General features: G+C 43.2%; 1 protein-coding gene across 1 annotated transcript; it reads right to left on the reverse strand.

The window, feature by feature from the left end:
* Window positions 1-227: 227 nt before the first annotated feature.
* Window positions 228-17,987, reverse strand: LOC143216144 (putative aminopeptidase W07G4.4). The gene is made up of 7 exons (XM_076438967.1): window positions 17,709-17,987; window positions 14,013-14,121; window positions 6,682-6,829; window positions 3,682-4,034; window positions 2,311-2,589; window positions 1,469-1,708; window positions 228-945 (listed from the first exon to the last, which is right to left on the reverse strand). Exons 1-7 carry the CDS (start codon window positions 17,984-17,986, stop codon window positions 526-528), a joined length of 1,827 nt encoding a protein of 608 aa, XP_076295082.1. The 5' UTR covers window position 17,987; the 3' UTR covers window positions 228-525.
* Between the last annotated feature and the right edge of the window lie 5,079 nt (window positions 17,988-23,066).

Below are 23,066 nucleotides of genomic sequence, written 5' to 3' on the forward strand. Positions count from 1 at the left end.
TCTGTGAAACCGATGAAGAGATTGTCTCACTCGAATAATTCGGTGTTCTCTTACGCCCTCTAGGATATATTGTAGCCGGAGTAAGAAACAGAATGCCGCCGACAGCATCTCGTCGGTGAGAAGGCGAATCATCACGGAACCATATCGATTATCATCAAATGTTACATTCTCCGAGATCCGCTATTTCTTTTTACCTCACCGACCGCACCGAACGTAGAATAGGATAGCGCATGTAAATAGGGACCGCGCGGCCAAACACTTAACGCATGCTGTCAATTAAACCGCTAGACCCTATTTTCGGGGTCACAGCTAGGGGGGTCCCACACACCCCGGGGTTGTGTGATCCCGGGGAATGTCATAAAGATTTAACACCCCATACCTAAAACAATAAAAAAAAACCACTAGACCCTTCTAGACCTATATAATTCAATAAAATTCAATAAAAATATTCCAAGCATTGAGACATTCCCAAATCGACAACATACACCATCAATTCTATTTTCTTATCTGTTTATTATCAAATCGTTAACCACAGATATCTCTCTGTACATTCGGCCTGCAAATGGGATCGACAACAGTGACAGGTTCACCTCCACAAGGTGAACAATTTGGTGTAACAATGCACGGTGGACAAGGTGGTGGCTGGTAACAATTTGGCAAGCAGCAGGGATCGCAAGGCGGGCAGACTTTGACCTCGCAGGGTATAGGACAAGGTGGACAGGGTGGGCAGGGTTGTAGACAAATAGGCTTGCAGCTAGTCTCGCAAACGTACTGCATCTCGAACGGCAGGTCGTTCCTGACAGTCAGACATTTTCCTTGGATCAGGTAACAGTAGGCCAATGCCAGGACCGGGTTCCCGCTGTAAGGCAGGTGATGAGGCTTCGGTAGGTGTCCGAAAAGGTCGATGTGCGTGTACTTTAGGGGCGAACAGCTGCAGGCGCCGTGCTGCAATCGATACGCGAGAGAGTGAGATGCCGGCCAGGGCGGATAAACGAGGCTTTAAACGTCATTGTAATGGAAAAGCTTTTTAATCCGCCATTAACGCCTCCTCGTGGTACTTGTGCTAAGCTCACCGCCTATAAAAAATTCATCGACCTTCGCGGCGAAGAAAATACACTGCGTGAAACGGCGTCCAGAAACAGCCTGAAAGAATATTGCTACTCGTCTCTGTAAACCGCATGCTCCGCCGGATTCAATGATATATGTAGTTAGCTCCAATGTACGGTCGGTGGTCAGACAGATCCTGGGAGCCTCAAGTGTGGGACTAAGTGATTAGGATCGTTGGACTTTTGTTTGAAAGCCACATACTGTGAACTTTTGAAATAAGGCACTACAAAAAATGAATTCAACGAAAAGATCTTAAATTATAGAGGCTTAGAAATATGTCAGCATTGCTTTTCAATATCGAAGTCAAAGCGATCAGATGTTCTCGACTGAATGTCTTGCTAAAAATTAAATGAATTTTCACCTTGTCGAGGCCGGAGGCCATGATAAGAAACGCTGACGGGCCCTGGTGTCCTCTCGCCGTCTTCAGGCTTTCTTGGCTTTCCGATTGAAGAATGTCGTCGCCCTCCGTGCGACCCTCGTGGAAATTGAAGTCCTCTCTGCGTATCCTCGATATCTCGAACGGGTCGCCCATCGTCTCGCCGGACGCTTGAATCTTCTCCGCGTTGCTGACCAAACGCGCCACGGCGTTGTCCATGGCAATCTAAAGGAGATGGATCTTTACTTTTCGATCTAGGATCTCCCCAATTTCAAACAATTCAGAAATTGCTCTTTGACGCAATAAAATTCTTGAGTTCAGTCAAGAAGCCTTCAAATATAAATTTACTTTCGTCAAACGTTAACACTGGGTCTACGTAGCACTAATTACTTTACATTACTTTATAAAAATAACAAGTGTATCTAAACTGGTAGCCATTCTTTTATAATGTAAGTATAGCCAAGGAAATAAATATGTTCATTACTTCCTCGTGGATATATCTTTATAATCTCGATAATTATAAATTAAAGATATTAGGACTTTGATAGGTCCTGTAAACCTAGAGTTAAACTTTATGAACTGTAAAAATTTCATATTAAATCTACAGCTCCAAAAGAGAGCTCCACGAACTTGGAGACATAGGTGTTGTCTCTAAAATTTTGAAATAAACGATAATAATCCTATCAATTTAAAAAAAAGCCAGTAAAAATTAATTGAAACTTTGGAAACCGAAAATTCAAAAGGAGAAGAATTGTTTCTGTCTAAAGACGATCTAGAGACCACGATGCGAAACTCGCAGGTTAATTTGAGGAAAGTTTTACACCCACCGAGTATCCCCGGCCAACCGTCAGCGCCGCATGGTCAGTGAGCGTCGCGACGGTAAAGATGTGCGGATTAACCGAGCACAGGGCCATTTCTTTGATGTGACAGAGGGCATCGGCCATCGCCATCCGACCCTCGGCGTCCGTATTCCCGACACGTACTCTAACCCCGGATTTCGCCGTGATCACCTCGTCGGAAACGTAAGAATTCTCGCCGATGCTGTTCCTCACGACGCACAAAGCCGCCACGGCTTTAACCGTCGGCGGCTGCAGTAAATTCACCACCTGCGGACACGTGACACATTTCCTGACTCGTCTTTGTAGCCAATCAATGTTGCGCTTAGAACAAAATTATTTTTTAATTATTTCCTATTTCACTGTAATGCTTAAATATTGTCTAAAAAAGAGAACAGAATGTTTTAAAATTATGTGTACAGTATTTCAAATTGAATGCAGAAGTTGCAACGCTGGTGTTATGAAAAGTTGTTTAATGGATTCCCGGTTGTTGATTATTCCGGAAAGTCTATTTGGGAAATGCAGCATAGACAACGCATTAAATAGTTGGATATCCGGGGCAGTAAATACAACTACGTTCAAAAACAAGCCAAACTGAGTACGTAACGGGAGCACAGTATATAAATTTGGATTAAGTTACTCTGCTGTTAATTTTGCATTGTGTGTCGGCTACAACTACTCTGCATTGTATGGGGAAGGTAGTGTTGGAACCGTCGAATGCGTGTTGCGGAATCCCTCGGTCATAGGGACGCGTATGTAATCGCGTCGATTAAATTGCCGACTTAATTGTCGTGAAATGAAATGCACAATCTCCATTTAATCTGTTACATGTAATGTACTGGCAAATTTCAGCGCATTGTCTCCGCTAACAAAGCTGGAACTATTCACGGGAGAAACTATCGGATTGTCCCGCGTGCAACCTTGCCCGCAATACTGATTTACCCGCGTAAGAAAATTAATATTTATGAATTCGTTCTGTTGCACGCTAATACTTCACTCTACTGTTGCAGTGCATTCTACATTAGAATCATTTTCACGTTCTCGAAAATGACTACTTTCTCATCGATTAAAAAATTCTTATTGCTCTCGATTAGAAAATATTCTGTCTAGAATAATATGACTAATATGTGAGAGTGAAATTTGATATTTAATAAATAGACTAGTACTTTCTGTCGGAATAATTTAGAACGCCATCACAATAGTGTACGCGGACCCGTAGGATTGTTTAATTGGGAAATATGAGCGACAGAACTGAAAAAGGGATGAATAAATGGTAACGGCAATGCAGTGTTTTTGCGGCGGTGTAAGGTCGTTCCGAATATTACTTAACGATGATTTACGAGGCGTGTGATATGAAAGCACCTGCATGAATCCAGCACACGCGGCCGCCCCACATTTGTCCCTCGACATGCCGAACATTGTGCCCTCGATCTTGAGGTCGACGCCGCCGGTGTCGTAAGTGACACCCTTTCCCACGAGCATGATCGTTTCCAGGACGCAGGCTGGATTAGGGGGCTCGTAGGTTAGGAAGATAATCCTGCCCGCGTGCCGGGGGATCATTGACGCGGCTCGATTCACGCACGCGAACAGAGGATACTCCTGGAGCAGGGTGTCCTGATCGGAGACCACCTGCATCGTCACGTTAGAGCCGCAAAATAGCTCTGCCAGATACTCCTCCACTCGAGGCGGCGCCATCCTCTCTGGATCAGCTCCTCCTGCGCGAATGAATTATGCTAGATTAGCCTCTAAACTCTAAACCGATTTGCAACTCAAACTGGTGTTATTTCAATCCGAGGTGGAGCTGAAAAAGAGGAGGTTTCGAGGCCTCTTTCAAGAAGATCAATCTACTCCACTGAAAAAACGATATTCACGCGAATAAAAAGAATGAAACGCATAAATGGCATCTACAGTTTGCTCCAGAGGGAGAAGAAGATTTTTACTTAGTTTTACCACTAAAAGCCGCGTCTGGCCGCAGCCCATTCCATTCTATACCTAAATCCGGCTAACTTCCCGGGAGTTTCGATGAAAATTACGATTCACAAAACGTTTGAGATTATCCGGCAGCTTGACAGCGAGTACCGTTCCTCCGTGGTTTCCAAGGGTAGCATTGCAGCCTCGTTGTTAAATAGGAAAGTGGATCGACGTTGCGGCGCGGTGTCGCCGAAACCGCGTGTACACAAGTTTTTCCCCGCTTAATTAAACGCCCGAGATTCTTGAGAAAATGTAGATCCCGGTCGAGCTGAAATTTACATTCCTCCGTCGGCCGCCAAGAAATGTCGGCCCCCGCGTCCCGCGCCATGGATAAAAGGAACAGGATTCGGCCCCGCGTTGGATCGTCCGCCGCGGAATTATGCGAAACACGGAATTCCGCGGTGACCACGCCCGAGCGAGAGCTATGCGGACAATCTGTTTAAATGTTCGTTGCAAAAGTGGAGCGGTCACAGGCTCCCGATTAGCTGTCTCCGCGGGACGAGTTCCGTGAATTCCTAATGGACCGAGCTGCCGACCTGTTCATTATTCAAGAATCGAATACTTACGCTATTCAATTATACAGCGCTCCATCACGAATTTGTGTCATATCTGCTACAAATTCGCCGAGCGAAAATGTTTATGCATTTAATATATGTGCAAGTTTGAATAACGCAAGAAGACGAACATATCAGTTAATTGCGTTATTATTTTGTGTTCACCATAAGGAACCTTGTAGCCGATGTAATATTTTTTAAACGAGGAATGGATATGTTGAAATGATGGGAAGCTTGCCGAGAGAAGACATACTATATCCTATTAATATCCTATATATAAATCCTATATAAATATATAAATCCTATAAAAATATATGTAAATATCCTATTAATCTCTATTTAGATTTGTCGTGTGCCGAGGTCCTCACAAATTCATCCGATATATGTGCTATAAATGCATAAACATCTGTGGACTAATTACGACTAATTTCGATACCATCGGCCAGCCGCGGGACAGCAATTTGGTGACAGAGATTTATAACCAATATTTAGTGGGTTACTCTCTGCACGTGATGGCTTCGGTTTGCCTATCGAAATTAAGCTATCCTCTACGAAACTGCTCTGGTTTTGTGGTCGTTTAATTCTAGTACAATTATAGAGTCCCCCCCATTAAAGAACACGGGATCGCCTGAAACCTATATTAGCGAATAGACTGCGGATCTTTATGCTAAATAAATATCCTCCAGGTCGATTGTAAAACATGGATGTTAAATGAAAATACACTTCCTCTTTTAATAATATGATGGATATATTACTGTAGTATGTATTAGTATATGACCTATCCAATTTGGTTCTAAATCTGCAGTCTACGAATGACTTAACCCTTTGTTTGTTTAAAAATGGAGAACTATAAAACTGAACAATATAATATAATGCAATAAGAAGCATTTTATAGCAGGCTTGTTAATCATTCTTTCTTTGCCCCGTAGCACTTGAAACAAGGTTCGAAAGCACTTTAAACTCTCAGAGAAGGACTTGCCCCATTTTCGGGGCAAGTGCGTCCGTTGACACTTTGTACAATATACTATCAAAACGATAATTTTCAAGCAAAATTAGAATCCTACATAATACTAATTCATCAGTAATAACTGTGGCAAGAGTTTGATACCAAGAACGTTAAGTACATACCAGACTGAAAATACATCAGTCTAAAGTCCAACTTTGCAAAAACTAGGGCGGACTTACCCCACTGCACCTTACATGATTTTTTTCATTTTATGGATATGAAAAATTGATATAATAATTTTTAATGGTGACTCTGAGTCACCCCTCGACTGCTAAGGGTTAAGATTAGAAATGAGTCTAAACTAAAGCTATACATATACCCTTGAACTAAGGATCTGGGAATCGCCTTCTAAATGAGAGCTCTGGACACCAGTACAACGTTCCCAAAAACAAATCCGAACAATTCGTTACCCCTATCCCCAATTGTCTACGGGGAAACACGATTCTAACGAGGTCAACAGAGCGTCTATCGCACAGTCAACATCGGCAAACAGTTGCAGAGCCGGTCGAGTTTCGAAACTAGCGACAAGTGAACTTGCACAGGAGAGAAGGGTAGCAACCCTTCAACCCAAGGTATGGCGTGCGTCTGCAAGCGAAAATTTCGCGTGATCTTGTCGGGGACCGCAGTCTTGCAGTTTCTATGAATGGCGAGGTTCACGGTGTCGCAGCTGCGACTTGCACCCCGCAAGTGCCATCCCCGGCCACGGGCGATTTTTCCGCCGTTCCATTTCCACGGAAGACGGAAGTCAGAAGGGGTTAGGAAAGGGGCAGGCTATTCTTCGGCGACTCCGCTCGATAAAGCAACAGGAATTGCGGCCGGAGAAGGACTTACCGATGTCCCTCGCGACGTATCTTCCGCTCTCGAGCGCCGAGGCCAGCTTCACGATACCCTGAAGCTTCTTACTGCAAATTGGACTCCAGACGGCCAGCTGGCACGCTTTGTAGCACCGGTCCGGACATATTTCTCGCACCTCCAGGGGCTGGACACACGGTAGAGACAGATTAAAGCCTGCGGAAACACTGAATGACACTTAAGCGTACTCGGAAATTCTAGGATCTACTATGCAACGAGCGCGGAGATTGAAGTTCGCGGGCTGAACGCCATAATTCGCTTAGGGTACCAATGGCTACAGTCTTTCTGACGTTCAATGAAATTTCCAGTTTGATTTAGCGTACTGAATTCACTTTCATTTTGTTTTTAAGATGTTTTAAAGTTTTTATTTCAGTGATAAAGTGAAATCGATGGTACTCGAACATAGAAGGTTGAAACTTTACGAGTTCAGATACGGTCAATTTTGAAGATTACGATCGTTATTCCTGTAACAGCCTATACGTGCTATTAAATAAGTAGAGCACCGATCGATGCAGATTTCTTTCGCTTCTATGGGCTAGCTTGATAGGGGAGAAAGATTGGAGACCATAAAATTACTTATTAATGTTGATAATTACAGCTGCTGGCTATAGGATGTTTCACACGTTGTGTTCTCAATTTTAAAGTTCTTCGATATGAATTTTAATTCTTTATTCTCCCACTCTATTTCAATGTTTGAGTGATCAAATGTGCTTGTGTCTTACGTCGAACCTATCACGCTTTGTTGGAGAGCCAGTACACATGACATACGAAATCGTCATCATTATCAAGGTTTACTTTCCTCTCGGCCGTCGTGAGAGGCAAATTTACTGCCGGACGAGGATAGAATGGTACCCAATAGAGGAGAATTTAAGAATTCATTGGGAGGTGGCTCGTACAACTGCGAACTAGAATAGAAAAATCGATTCAGCGAAAGCAGTGACAGGTTAAAGGTGAACAGGCGCCACGATGCGAGCCCTGAGAGACGAATAGAGATCCCGAAGGGCGTCAAGGAAGACACCGAACTCCGCAGGAATATTTCAGAAGCCCGGGAGACCAAGTTTCCGCTGGTTCTCGTAGGTATCGCGGCCGTCCCGGTGGTAGCCGAGTTTCCGACGTAGCTTCTTAGCGGCTTTGTTCCGCTGTACAGAAAATATTAAAGCGGATAATCCTATTACTGGATCACCGGCTCATAAGAGACCGCACGGACTTCCGCGGATGATGTATGTTTCATTCGAAATCCCGCGTTCGAATTAATTCCTTTAATATTTCACCCTCGACCCAGAGGGAAGTACACGGCGCGCCCTTCTGCTTCACGTATCGCCAGCCCTTTCGAATACGCATTCAACAACGAATCTGTCGATAATTCTCTCTAATCTCTGCATAATTATTCCACGAACCTACAGATTTTCAACGCAGTCGAGCACGACAATTTCATAAAATCGGAACAATTTATTCAGCAACCAGAACGTTCCGACTTATTCTGTAAATTACTTTTCGAAGTTTCTTAGTTTTTGCTGATTGCACATAAATTTGATACTCTTGATCCATTAGCAAAAAGCGTTGATCACTCCACGATCCAAAATTAATTCACGACGTAGTTTTCGGAATTTCAGCTTAAAATACGCTAAAGTATTGTATCAAGTCTGAAAAATATATTAATTTCTTCTTTAAACGCGAACTCTCCAGTGCTTCACTCCAGAAAAGCCCAACTCTCGGAGCGGAAAGCGAAACAGGTAGTTGAGTGTTGTTCTCCATTTTTCTTATTTCTTCAGGGTTCGTTGGTATGCTCTTTTTGTTTCGAGGGGATGGAAAAGAGAATCGGTGTTTCGATTTTCAAGCATCTTCGTTATACGAACGATGGAGCACAGTCTCTAGTGTTAATGTATTCGCTGCTCGTATCGTAGCCACGGTATAGATACTCGCTGTGCCTCGATAGCTATTATTTCGAAGTAGGCGAACAGTCCGGGGCCCTATACAGGCGAGGCGGTATCGCATGAAAGCCTGAAATCACGGGAAACGTTTTGTAGCAGTTTAGCGCCGCAGTAATGCGTCCGACGCTAATAAGAATCTTGAGAGCTTTCCGAGCATCGATCGGCAAGTCTGTTGTTGCCTTCCTCTGAATCCTAAAATTCATCGAATACGCGTGCAATCATATAAAACTTTTCTAGAAAATGTGGCGTAGAACAAAAAAATGTCATTCCTTTTTTTTACCTGTTTTTCCATATAGAATAATTCCCCGATTTCGGAGCCACTCTGTATTCTACATCACACCTATAACTGGAGCTTCTGACTTTGGTGGAATTGTTGTTCGAAAAGCCAGAATACTCGGAGCATCGCAGGCACTGTATTTTAATTGAAAGTGTTCCAAGGAACAAGTTCCGAGATCCCGGTAAATTTCGGAAAATCCCCAACTCGAGCGGAGAAGTTGAGAATCGACTGTACTCTGCTGACAATGGTGGCGAAGAGTTCTTGGTGAGTGATTCTTGCGAAGATTACCGCGACGCTTTTCTCTCGTTTCATCCCGACAATTCCTCCCCTACTGTTCTGGCTCGGTTTTCTGTTCGTTGGACGAACCTACCCTGAATAAGCTCTTCGAACCTGGTTGCATTATTACTGCTAAATGCTCGCTGAAACGTCGGAGGACTGGCTTTCTTGGTTACGACAGCAGTAATCGGAAGGTATTGGATTCCCACGAGCATCGATACTGTGGCTATTTCCGGTTTGCGATCGTTGCCTCATTAATCGGCTTCGATCATTTGTTATTGTGTAGTGATAATTTTATTTTTCGCGCTGTTGGAATATTGATTACTGAAAAGATTAAATAATCTTTTCACAACTCTTTTACGTTGAATACCATTTCATCGTTTAGTAATTATATGAACACAATATTAATCTACTCGAAGAAAACGAAAAAGGGATTTGTATACAGAATCTAGTACTCGCTTACCAACCAAGAGGCCTCAGGATGTCCAGCAAGCCTAGCAGACCACCAAGGCTCTTAAAGAACACCTACCCTAAGAGAAGACTCCGTTGGATGGACCAGGATTCTGGAGTGCCTCTTGAAGGACTCCAACATTTCAGAAACGACTCTTAATGGACCACTTAGTGTGCTAAATTTCAACTGCGAGAATCAGGGCTTCATGAGGACCACGGTAGCCCTTCAACGACCGTCTCGAACCTTGAAGATAAATTCATGTCTTCAAGAAAGCTCCTGAAGAACCTCAGATCATAAGATGGTATCTGGAGAACCAATTAGCTTGTGACGGCAGCTCTTCGAGGATTAAACCACGAATGTCTTCCGCGAGCCTTCGAACGTCAAAGGACAAGTAGAAAACCTTTCAAGCCTGTGCTGAAGGGCTGAAAACCCTCTCCCTCCCTCATTTACATATCTCCATCATGCAAAATATAAATCATCCTCTCCTTCCTCACTTTTGCATCTTCTTTACAGTTCATTGTGATTTCCAGCTTTCCTACAGCTAACATTCCCGCCCCTAGTTCCATAAAGATTTCTAAAACTCTTATGAAAAGAATTGTTCTCAAAAAGAGCAAGCTGAAATAACGAATAAACCAAACATACTATGGCTACACTCTCCTACAGCTTCCCTCGGACCATACCCTCCATCTCTTATATATATAGTAAACATCCCCAGCTCTACCCCCATTAACATTCCCGAAAACTCCCGGAGAGAGTAGTCTCTCGCGGAAAACATGCGAAAAAATGAAGGAACCCAAAACAGTATAGGAAAAACGGAACGAAGGGGCTGGCTTGGAGTAACAAGTGAGAAAGCGTGGGAAAAGGGTTACGGGAGGGTGACGAGGGGGTGGTAGAACGGAAGCGGGCTCGGTGCAGACACGGCGAAACGAAGAGGCGATGCTCAGAACGGCGTTCCGATTACGTGGCGTCGGAATTCCGAGGGCGTCTTCCGGTATTTGGAAAACGATGCCCCTTATTCGCGAGACCCGCCGGCGGGGCTGGTTAAACGACGGCGGAAGTGCGGGCCGACGAAAGAAGGCACGAGGCTCCGACGTCGATGGCACAAACACAGAGCAGTCCGGGCCTCGAGTATTTCGCTAATTAGGTCGCCCCGCTGGCCGTCAGGATTTAGGAACGCCAGGCATCCGCTACTCTTGGCAAGACGGCTTCCTCCGCCCGTCTTACACACCCCCGTTCACCCCTTTCGTCTCCGTCGTCGTCGTCGCGATGCTGTTCATCGTAGAAAAGGCACGCGCCCTACTTCCTACCTTGATCCACCCCTGTGCATCGAGGACTTAAAGTTACAGAAGCAGGAGACTCTAAGATAAGGGATGAAAGGCCTGTGAAATGCCCCTTCGAATAGGGTGCAAATAGGGTTCGTTAGCCCCTGGATAGATTATTCAGAAATCGGTGATTAACACGAAAAGAGGAATTCATCTGGATGAGTAACAGAAAGCAATTACAATCTCAGGGCTTCGGAAATTACAAAGTTACATGTCCGATTTCACTTCGAAAAAAATGGCAGCTATGGTAATCCAGTTCCGAATCAATTTGTCACGTCACATTGAGGTTCCTTACTGACCAGTCAGGTGTCAATGCTCTCCTCTAATAATTTCCTGGTGGGCTCGGTGACGGAGTGCTCTCGAAAAATGATCGATCCCGACGTACTGGGCCGCGTCAAACAAGACTGTTCCATTAAACTTGACCACGTGCGGTGCGGTGTTTTACTTTTTCAATTCGCGATGGGGATTGTCCAGCCGGAGTGTCAACCGTCCATCAAAGACCGGCGTGCCGCCCATCGAGTCGAACCGTGTTCCATGTACAGACTGCGAAGACGTCGATGAACAATGGATCCTCGTGGCCGGCCAGGTCTCCGCTCGTAAGACACACTTATCCATCAAGCGCAGGCCGCGTCGCCGCTGCCGCTGACAGGTTTTGTTTAATAGCTCTGTTGACCGCGCGTTTCGCTGCTGATACCTGTCACCGGCCGCTGTTTACTCAAAGTGTCGTCGAACCGAATTACCGCGGATTTTATTCGGCCCGGTGACAAGCCGGCCCGACACACAAACTCGCGGCCAGCACGTCGAGGGCTTTCCACCGCCACGTACAACTCGAATTTGTTCGAAAACACCGCCGAATAATGTTAAGCAATCCACCGACCACCGGGGACCATTTGTTGCTGTCGAATTTACCTGGTCCAACCGTGGCTAGTAGATAAACTAACGGTCAGGTGAGTTTTTCTCACATTTTCCGTCCCAAGAGCCACTTACAGGACGCTTCGTTCACAAGTTTATATCACTGCTGTTTCCTCTCCTCAATATTTTTCGTAAACTCTGTGTAAAAATCACGTGGTTAGTGTTCGACTGCTACACGTTTGTTGCAAGGAATTTTTTATTTCATCATTTTCATACGCCACTTCAATTTTTCGCGGGCAGCTGTAAATATATTAAATATTTTAGGTGGTCGTTTCGCTGCACTGGTTTCATTTTCGCGCGCCGGTATGGCTGCTATCGAATTAGGTAACGCCGGAATTTGTGAAATATTTCGCTGGACCCGGGGCGATTGATTTTCGATAATACGGTTTTTTTGCACCTACGAAAAGTGAAGCACAAACGCGGAGTCATGTGTGTTTTGTCTCGTCCACGGCAAGCGCTTTTTCCAGCGAGCGAGCTGGAGCGATGGGGTTATGAACTTTTATGGGTCACCGTAAACTTCCTTCGTAAGGCATCAGGAGCCTTTGGAGCCCTTCAGTGCAGCCAGGAAACTATGCGCTGCGCACTTTCCACCCTTGATGCTAGTTTTAGAGAACCAAATAGGATCTCTAAAATATTCAGTGTGGGCATTTTTTCGAACAACTCACATAATCTCACTATTACCTTGGATAATAGGCTACAACACAGTCTGAGCATCTTATATAATTTGTTCTGTTGTCGGAGACAGTGGGAGAGGAATATCAAAAATGGTATTACATGTAACTGTAAACCCTGCTGTACTGATCTACAATATAGAGAACGATCGAATGGAAGAAAATTCCGCGTATTCCAATTTCCATTTCTCGATTATCCTTTCCCGGTATCAGTTACTCGAATGATCCCCAAACTCGGCGAAAAATGATCTCAGCCCGCGCAAGCTTCGAAAATTGAGCTTTTCAGCCAGATTGGTTTCCGCTCCGGCAATTAACCCTGGAGATAACGAAGCTGGTGTGTTGTTAGCGTAGGTGTGAGGGTCGAGTCGTTGACTAAGAGCCTAACTGAGCAACCTGGCTCGAGCTCACGAAGTATGGCTGTTTCATGGGACGTTGAGTGACGCGAGGTCCGTCATTAGTTATGGATTAAGACGCCACTGGCGGTTCCGGGTGGACACACGCCGGATTTAGGTCAGTTTGCCGGGCATGTTGGCCCGATCGAGTCAGGATCGAAACGACGACGCCAGGAGAGATTCCTTTCAAACATGACCGTCGGCGAAAACACGGCTCGTTTCCAACCATCTCCCTCTTTCGTTGAAATATGCAGTATCGTGTATATATCTATGCGCTTTCTACCACTCTCTCACCGGGCGATGCAACCATCTGCGTTGTCTCTGTTTGATTGGTTTAAATGGCGCGTGAACGGCCACAATTCGACCGACTATCTGGGAAACGCTTTAACCAGCCGTGTTGCATACGATCGAGCGCCGCGCATTTATCAGCCGCGCTGACGTTTACTAATCTCCCCCCTGGCCTGCTTACGCGCGTCTCAAACTGACTATAGTTGGTCACGAATGTGTCTGGGTTTGCCCGCAGAATTTTCAATTTTCAAATGGAAACATTTTTCAATTTACGATTGGTTAGCGTGGACATGGAAATGTATAGGGGTGTTAAGGTGTGGATAAATTAACATACAGTCAAACCTGCTTTTGTGCGGTAGATAGGGACCGCACAAAAAAAAATATTCAGAAACTTCATAAATAGCTATAACAAATAATTTTTCACAACATATTAAAGAAAATTTTTTTTATGCGGTGGTCAGAGACCGCATAAAAAAAGTCTCACTCAGAAAATATGTCGAAGCTTTACGGAATAACGTTAAGTGCTTTCCAGACAAAATAAATAATTAAATTACACATGGAAACATTTTAAACAATTTTAATTTGTCATTTTAAACATGGAGAAATTTTCAAAATGTACATAATTCAGTACATATACAGGGTGTCCTGCTGATCTGATCTGATATTCATATACCGCATAAAAAAGATCGCACAAAACAAATCGCATAAAAAAGACCGCACAAAAACAGGTTTGACTGTATATAATAAAATTAATAAGAATTAGTGGCGACTGATAGAGTACTATGCTCACCACATAGAGGCCTTCCAGAGCTCCTAGAAGTGTCACTAACTCGACATTTTCGAACCGGACATCTGGTAGAAGTGCCAACAGAGGACACCTAACTCCAGCCTTCAGTGCTCTGTTGTAGAGAATTAAAAAATTGGTTAGTGATATTCAAATGGAATCGTAAAATCATCGAATTAGAATTAATCAAAGAAATATTTAAGGCACAATATTACCACCTGCATTTTTTTCTTTAAATATAGAAAAATGACGTCCATCTACAGTCATCCATGTAATCGTTTCGATCGTTTGGAAATAATAAAGCCTTGTTCTGCCTCTTTATTTTTATTGATCGATACGAGGGGTGGACGAGGGTTAATAATACTCAAACATTAAAATAAAATATTCCGAGATTATCCCAAACAATACAACCCAACTGAAAAATGCTGAAACACATTTCTTGTGATATTCTTCGGTAATCAAAACAATCACTTGCGCGGTGCAGTTCTGCGGAACGGCGTTTAATTTCTGAACAAACGTTTGCAGACAGGGCCGAAAAAGTTTTTCCATTGAGGAATACCGATTCGGTTGCCCGGAAACGGCTGAAAATCACTGGGGAATTCCTGTTGTGTTGAGTTCGGACGTCAAGTAAACCGCGAACGAGCAAACGAGAGACGAGTGCAGGATTTTCATTCGTACGCGTCGTTCAGGAGGCCAGGACAGGGAATCAAAAGATCGCAGCCAATATCGGGAAGGGACTGACGACGGCGAGAAAGTTATTCTTTCCTCTTCATTTCGCGGCGGTATTGCGGCTGTCATGCTCGCGAGTGTCGGCGACGTATGCGAGGAATCCACGGCAACATCGGGACAGCCCGCAGGAGCGAAAGAGGAGCGGAGAGGAGAGGAGAGGATTGGCGGCGGTGGAATTTCATTTTTCAAGGAAATTTCGTGGGGGCTGAGACTCGCGAGGAATTTTGCCGCTCGGAGACGAGACTCGTGACGTCGGGGCCCGAAAGCAAAGTGCCCGAACTTTCTATAATTACCAGTAATCCACGGTTAAGTGTCACTACGTTCGGGACAGAATTAAGTGTATCGGGACTTAACTGGGAATGTGGACACTTAAAAGGGGCGGTGAGTTCGGCCGTAACGTTTGCATTCTAAAATCGGACATTTCGTCTGCAAGAACCTAATACTTTGTTGTACTTCTACCATTCCCAGCTTTCATCTGGTACGAAGAAAGAGGCGGCGAGGCGAGAAGGGGCACGTTTGAAAAGTTAATCAGGAATAAATATTCATCAATCGGTGCTCGCTGGAGCTAGCATTCCGAATTTATTACATCGGCCGTGCTCTTCTCCTTCCGGACCGCGATCCTGCAATCATAAATAGACACGCCTGATCCACCCCCACTCTCTGCGTGGCCCACCTGCCTTGACAAAAACCGATAGCACCTATGAATCATTCAGGCGACGGTGCGCGGTTAACCCTTCCACGATTCGGGGCTAACTATTCCGTATATGTTCTTATAAATATTCACCGGCTCGATTTATCCGCTCCCCGCGCGACACCGATCATCCCTGAGGCTTCGAGGACAGGGCGAGTCTTCGGGGGAGGTCGAAAACGTGCGACCGACCAGAGGGGTCAGTGAGGGGACACTAACTACAGATCGATGTCGAGTGGATATTTCGTGGACCATTCATTTTGCAACGCGCTGACACTCGTTAAAAGGTGTTTTTTACAATTTTATAATTGATGTTTAGGATAATGTTTAAGACTATCCATTGCTTTATTTATCGATTTTTTGAAACATACTGGTACAAGTATCGATCGAATATGTCGACATATCAACAGCTAATATAACAGCGGTTCGTTTAATTAATTTATTATACATTGAGTAATTGAATGACGATATTCATATTGTGGATCGAAATAGGCTGACATTGATCCAGATCCCGAAAGTTTATCCGGTGCGCGTGCACTTGATCGCTGTACAGTTCTCACGTCTGACTAGTAGTTTCCGTTTCTACTATCCTGAATCTGAACCAGTGATACCATAATACCTGTTATCTACACCACCCTGCCATAAATTGATACTAGATATCGAGAACGTAGACACTGCTGCACGGCGAGCATCGCTTACCGCAAGTAGAAACTGCCAACAATAGTCAGACATCGTTGTAATCGGAAGCACGCGTGCACGATAAATTTCGAAACAATTTTCCCGGGTAGGGAAGTACTCTTACTAAAATATCACTGTACATTTTCGAATCTCTTATTCATGCAGAACACTCCATCGTGCTACAAATTACTGTACCGGCTGAATGGAAAAATTACGTTGGTTTTAAACTATACTACAATTCCAATACCTCGATATTAATCATTAAATCGACATGAAAAATCTGTGCGTAATGTTTAGCTAATAATGCAATTACTGTATATTATATTGATATTCAGAATACACCTACAAAATTAGTTTCCCATCAATCAAATTATTCTCTCGACTGGTTTTGAGAGTCTGAGAACTATGTTAGCCACCTTTTCGAGAGTTTAATCATTTTCTCATAGACCCCCAATTTCTCACAGGCTTCAGGTGGCCTAAGATAGCTACCAGATTAGACAGATCTATTCAAGGAGCTTGTCAGTCTCCGCTTCGTCGGTAAATTCTGTTATGAACGCCGTTTTCTGTGATAGCGAGCTGCCAAGCAATAGCAAAGTTAAACGTGCTGCCAAGCCACGCGAAATCGCCTTTGTGGTTCGAGAGAAACAAGTAATCGGAGTTTCGTCTAATGATCCGACAGGCCCGATCTGCCGACAATTAAACCGCGTAATTAATAAGCAATTACGCACGAATTACCCTCGCCGCGTCCCTGTGGCGCCGCTTTTGTTCAAACTCGCGGGGATAGCGACGCGTTTCGGTGGTGCGGCTGATCATTGATTAATTGCGATTCAATAATGAATTCAGTGTTGTTAAATAGATTCGATTATAATTGGGATGGGGAGCTATTTCTAAACCCTCAGACGTTGGTGCACCTGCGAACAAAACTGCACGAGATACCACTTTTTAAACATTTCCCAATGAACGAATGAGCATGCGATCTTGCGTGCAAGTAGAACAACTCAACGACAAAGGCAATTAGTAGACTGCGGATGTTTATGCAAAATAACAATTTTCTGCATCAATTTTAAAATACACAGGCCAAGGAAAAAGTTATTTCCTTCTTTAATAATTTTAGTAAGGTGGAATGGGTAAGTGCGCCCTAGTTTTTGCAAAGTTGCACTTTAAAGTAATGTATTTTCAGTCTGGTATGTAAAAACTTAACGCTCTTGGTATCAAACTCTTGCCACAGTTATTACTGATGAATTAGTATTATGTAGGATTCTAATTTTGCTTGAAAATTATCATTTCGATAGGATATTGTACAAAGTGTCAACTACTACGCACTTGCCCCGAAAATGGGGCAACGTACTTGCTCCGTTGACGCACTTACCCCACTCCACCTTAAGTTGAAATTAATACACTGGTGTTTCTAACATCTTTTCGCCCCGAATCTTTTTTAAATTGGACTTACCCAATTAATTTGTCATTCACACTATCATATTGTCAATATTGATGTCAAAAAGCCTGTTTAAAAAAAGTGTTCAAAAAATTCATACGTTCTAAATGAATCCACCATGAGAGTACCTATGACGAAGATAAGGAAGATCTATCCCTGACCAAAACTGTACCTTTGTATCCCTTTGGTGGCCGCCTCAGCAAAGCTTCTGACGTCGTGATAGTCCATATTGAGCGGGCCGGTCGGACTGTAGACGAGCCTTTTCGCCGGTAGATTGATGGGCAGAACTGCACCTATCACGCCCAGAGCAGAATCGATCTGGGCAGCGGCGTACAGGACGGTTCTGAAGGGCTCGGGCTCGTCGAATCCTGGCGCGCATCCCGCCACCAGGATTATGCCGTCGTAATCGCAGCTGCATATGTTCACCTCGATCTTCAGCTGACACGGCATCCATCTGAAACGAATCGGACCCGGATCTGTGTTAACGAAACCAACGCTCGGATCGACACCTGTTGGGACATCGACTATTTCACCACTGTAAATGATACACCCGGGACGTCGTCGTCGTCCGTACACAATATTCATCTCGACAAGCTTGATCTGAGCGAAGCTGAGAGAACCGGAAGGAGACACCGGCTTTATGGATCACAGCTTCTACCCGAGACGCAAGATTAACCCTCCGCGCGGCGCAATTTATCACGCGGTTTGAATCTAATTTGCGCGGCGATGCTGTTTCGTTGCCCGGAAATTTTTGGTGCTAGTGGCATTTATTAACGGCTTGATTGACAGCCTGGTAGCCTCGAACATTCCGCGAGTTCAAAGCAATTTATTTGGCGTAATAAAAATTGGAAAAGTGAAATGAAGGTGAGTGAATGAAAATTTTTAAAAAAGAAAAACAAGGTTGAAATAACTAATTGCAATTTAATCTGTGACAGTCGTTTAATTATTGAAGATGGACGTGGACACCCTCGAGCGAGAGGTATGTATATTTTGCTATGAATTTAATTTTTCAGCAGCCTCTTCGAATTCAGTAATCTAATTGCAATAAAGCGTCGTCTAATATTCAGTACAATAGACTAGTAACACCGGCACGATAATTGAATCCTGAATGCAGGGAATAAATTTTGACGTATCAACTATTTGCAAATTCCGTTTTCCCGCTAAAAGTTGCAGAATGATGAGGTCGAGGCAGAAAATTTACAGCGCTCGGTATATTAGAGTTTTCATTAGTATAAACCGGAGGCAGTGCGCGCTTTCGGAGTGTATTTACGAGGGGCGGCTCTAGTTTTAATTAAAGTAATCAAAGTCCGATTACAATTGGAAATTCGCAATCTCTAATTGTTGTAGATACCGGCACTAATTCTCGCGGCAAGCTTAAATCATCGGAGGATGGGATTTATAGTCGTATAGTCACAGTGTATTCGATCGATGATGCCAGCAGCAGTTATGTCGGGTTCGGATAGTTTTACGTAACGTAAAGTCGAAATATCTGCGCCTTTGATCTTTTACGTAATGTATTTGCATAGTTAGCAGCTGTATTTGTTAAAGTAGATAAATCGTTGGGCACAGCTCCCGTACAATAAACACTATCGATGAGAATTAAAGGAGGATGGTGGATGTGGGTGATAGAATCGATTCTAACCATCGAGAGAGGTTACAGCACAAAGAATACTTGATAGCCGGGCCCGTTTCGACGAGGGAACATTGACACAGCGAACGACTTAAGAGCCGCGAGGCAGAAAAGTCGACGGTCAGATCCACGGCCGACGTTAAAACGATATCTACCAGCGAACTTCGATTCGATTCAATACGAATCTCGCGGAACATAAATCCCACGTATTTCCTGAGTGCTCGCCACCGTCGCTAAGTGACTGTTCGATCGGAATGATCGCCTTAAGATCCACGTAACAGGCTCACGGATGCTCCACTCTTTCCTCTTTGATCGATACGAGCGTTTGTGTCTTCCTCATCGTAGCACTCTTTCACGGTACCCTTTCTTTCAGCTGTTTACCCTCGACTACTCGTTCTTCAGTCATTTTTATTTTCTTTTTACTCCACTCCTGTCAGAAAGCAACATTCCTTTACACGACTGGGTCCTGATGGGTCTACTTTCAATTTTCTGTTTTAAGTACAGCGACGTTCTCGGTAAGAATGATAGAAAAATATACCAAACAAAAAATGCACTAGAAAAATGCACTAAAAAGTATGAAATAATTTCCATTTAATTTAAATTCTCCTTCATGCTTTCACATATTAATGTATCTTCTCTTCCCACCTACTGATTTCCAAGTTCACCATATTCCAATGAAGTCATAATCAGCAACATCTGTCATTTGGAAAATTTTAAAGTTTGCGCCGCCTCCGAAAAGATTATATTGTATTTAAGTTCGTGTGTATTCACATAAATTAAATGCATAGTGCATTTTAGTAAATTTTAGTACATTTTTTTAGTGCGTTTTTTCGAAGTTGGTTTAATTCGTTTTTATAACATTTTTTTATTTCGCACTGTTTAGTGGAACGAGCAGAATTTGTAGAACACCGTAGGATGGTTTTTCGGACTTAATGGTTATTTACAATAAAAACCGCAAAGAATGAAAAAATGCAAAATTTGTTTTCAAGGGACCAATCGGGAGACATACTCTACAAGATGCAAAAGGTTTCGTTCCGATTGGTCCATCCATCTCGACGTAATCGGTGAACATACATAGAAGAAAAAGCGAAAAAAGACACATACAGATCGAATTGGGTAACCTCCTCCTTTTTCGAAATGGGTTACTAAACCAGTATATACTAGAATATATCAGAATATATCAGAATATACCAGAAAAATCGCAATTAATTTTCGTTTGTCACACGTTACCTTACATTCTCGATTTTCGCACACGCCATGCGTGCACAAAGGTTCGCACTCTAATCACAGCGGATCTCTGGAGCAACATTTCAAAATTAAATTCGAACAAACTTTCCCAAAGTTCCATTTAGATTCACAACGCGACGCGACATCCGCGGACATCAATTTTTCGCCCCAACACCGGAAGTTCCCCGGGTGACACGCGAAAGTATGTTGCTCGGTTGTCCCAGCAAAAGTTTTCCGCGTCCTCGGTGTCGCGTTTCAAGGTGAGAACCTTAACATCTCCCGGAAGCACCGATGGGGAAGAGTAGTCGTAGTAGTAGAAGGACGAAGAAGAAGAAGAAGAATTCATTCGAAAGTTGCCGAGAAGAAAATTGGAGATTCCGTTTTCGTGCAAATTACTTTGAAATTCCGCGAGTCCCGGCACCGGCGCGGTGGCTTTTTAAGAGAATCCCCGTTTCGTTTCCTTGAAACGAATCCCACGCGTCCTTCGTCGTTGAAACAAACTTTTCTCGAAGATATCCGCGTGGCCCCGCGAAACAGCCCCCGTTGCCCCAGGGGGCGCGCCCTGTCTTTTTGCGTGTGCGGGCAAGTTTCGCATAGCGGATCGGTCCCGCGGGTCGAGACGTTCAACAACGCCTGCAACCCGCCTGCATTTATTACACTTTCATTTCGGCCGTCGATTATTGGACAGATTGCCTTGGAAAGGCTGTAACTTGTCCATAAATTTTATGCCGCCTGTACACGTCACTCCAAGCTATTTCTGCTGTTTTAGTGTGCTGACGCTGCTACGATCACTATTTTTGCGAATTAGCACAGGTAGTCATGTGATTTCTCTGTGTAAAAAGTTATAGGGTAAACTGTACTATTGCTGACACTGCACTAGTTATTGGCACATATAAAGATCTTTTCTTAAATAAACAAAAATAAATTATTTCAAATTTACAAAAGAGGAAGATTCACCACAAAAAGAAGAGTTGAATCGAATGACTCATGTGAACCTTAAAATATTTTTCTGTTTTTTCTTTGAACATTATCTTCGTCTCTTAAGTTATTTCTACATATTAAGCTGATATTATTTTAGACGTAAATTATACATTATGCAGAATTGAAACCTACATGCGGTACAAACTATTTCCATTATTTATTTTTATTTAGTTAATAATTTCTATTAAGTTCTTCAGTGCCAATAACTGATACATGTTGTGCCAATAACTGTACCAAATGTGTCAATGACTGTACTATTTGTCTTACGATTGTTATTCAATGAATATATTTTATAATAAAAGATTTATGACTCTAAAAACTGTTTGATTTTGTAGAAAAATGTCTATTAGCTTATAATAATAGCACGTTAAGCTCGTTTAAACATTACAAAAAAAGATAAAAAGATTTTTACTAAGATTTTGGCTTAAGGTGTCAACCATTGTACAGTTTACCCTATATAACGCAAGGAATGGTATACGTTTAATATTATTATAGAAGAAGATTATTATGACAGATTTTCTAAGACTGAACGCAAGAGAGAGCTGAGGTTCCGTATAATTATTAATTAATAAAGCTCCTAATCGGGATGGTAATGAGATGCTTAATAGGGAAACTAAGTTGGTGCTCGGTGGGGTGGGGCTGGGTATTTGCATAAACAATAAACATCCCTCCATAACGGAAGGAAACACGAAAACTTTAACGATATACAGGTTGATGCAACATGGAGGGAGGGTTGCGGAAACTAGCGATGCAGTTTTGGAAAATTGGGGGAAGTACGTATATTGTCAGGCATGCGGCGATATTTATCATCCCCTAACAAGGCGTCGGGCGATTCTTCACGCGGAAATCACCCGAAATTGTAAAATAAATCTCGTTTCGCGGGAAATTTGCTTTCCCAGCGAAATCGACTAGCAAAGTGACTTTAATCCACTCCGTACCCGAAACAGCAGCGATTTAATTCTCTCAGCGGTTACACGTCGAAGCTTATTGAACAAAGTAGCCGGGGCTATTCCAGAGGAAGATCCATCCGCTAAAATTCACTGACCAGCAATGGTAATTACACCGCGGGTGCGTGCATGATATTCCAGTGCCCGTAGACCAGTTCAGAGACCCCTAAATTGACTTGCAGTGTAAAAGACTGGTTGCATGAAATTCATTTCGCGGAATATCAAAATTTATAGCCAATTTCGTATTATCCAAAACTAAATGAAATTTTATTCACGAGCGTGCCTGTCAAATCGAAAATAACGCAGTCTGTTAATGGAGTTATTCTGCACTTTATGCGCTGTAAACGAAACTTTCCATTGACAGCTATAATATTTCCGTAACGGTATCAATTAATATTAAACCCCGAAATCAACCGCGGTAATTTACCGCGCGTAAATGCGATATAATTTAATCATCGTCCGCAAATACCGAAAAACAGCGTGACTGGTGCTGTTGAAAGGACGCGACAAGTTAAATATTTATCCTGACTGTAACCAAAATTATTCCCATGGGAAACCGTCAAATGCGATTAATTTATTAATCAATGCTCCTTCAGGTCGTAGAAACTTAAAATGCAGTGGTTAAAAAAGTATTTTTCGTAGATAATGTACTGGCTTAGAAATATTAATAATTTTCCATGAAAAATACTTGAAAATATTGAGAAACTGGAGCCATATTAAATCCTACGAACACAGCCTCAATTTC

This window comes from Lasioglossum baleicum, chromosome 15, assembly GCF_051020765.1.
Source record: "Lasioglossum baleicum chromosome 15, iyLasBale1, whole genome shotgun sequence".
In the NCBI taxonomy this organism is placed as follows: Eukaryota; Metazoa; Arthropoda; class Insecta; order Hymenoptera; family Halictidae; genus Lasioglossum; species Lasioglossum baleicum.

What these genes read in the sequence shown, in the direction of transcription:
- LOC143216144 (XM_076438967.1), bottom strand. Translation starts at nt 17,986, where the DNA reads ATGCCGTGTCAGCTGAAGATCGAGGTGAACATATGCAGCTGCGATTAC. An exon ending in ATACGTCGCGAGGGACATCG is followed by an intron (nt 4,035 to 6,681) that starts GTAAGTCCTTCT and finishes TCATTCGCGCAG; the next exon opens with GAGGAGCTGATCCAGAGAGG. An exon ending in CGTGTGCTGGATTCATGCAG is followed by an intron (nt 2,590 to 3,681) that starts GTGCTTTCATAT and finishes ACGTGTCCGCAG; the next exon opens with GTGGTGAATTTACTGCAGCC.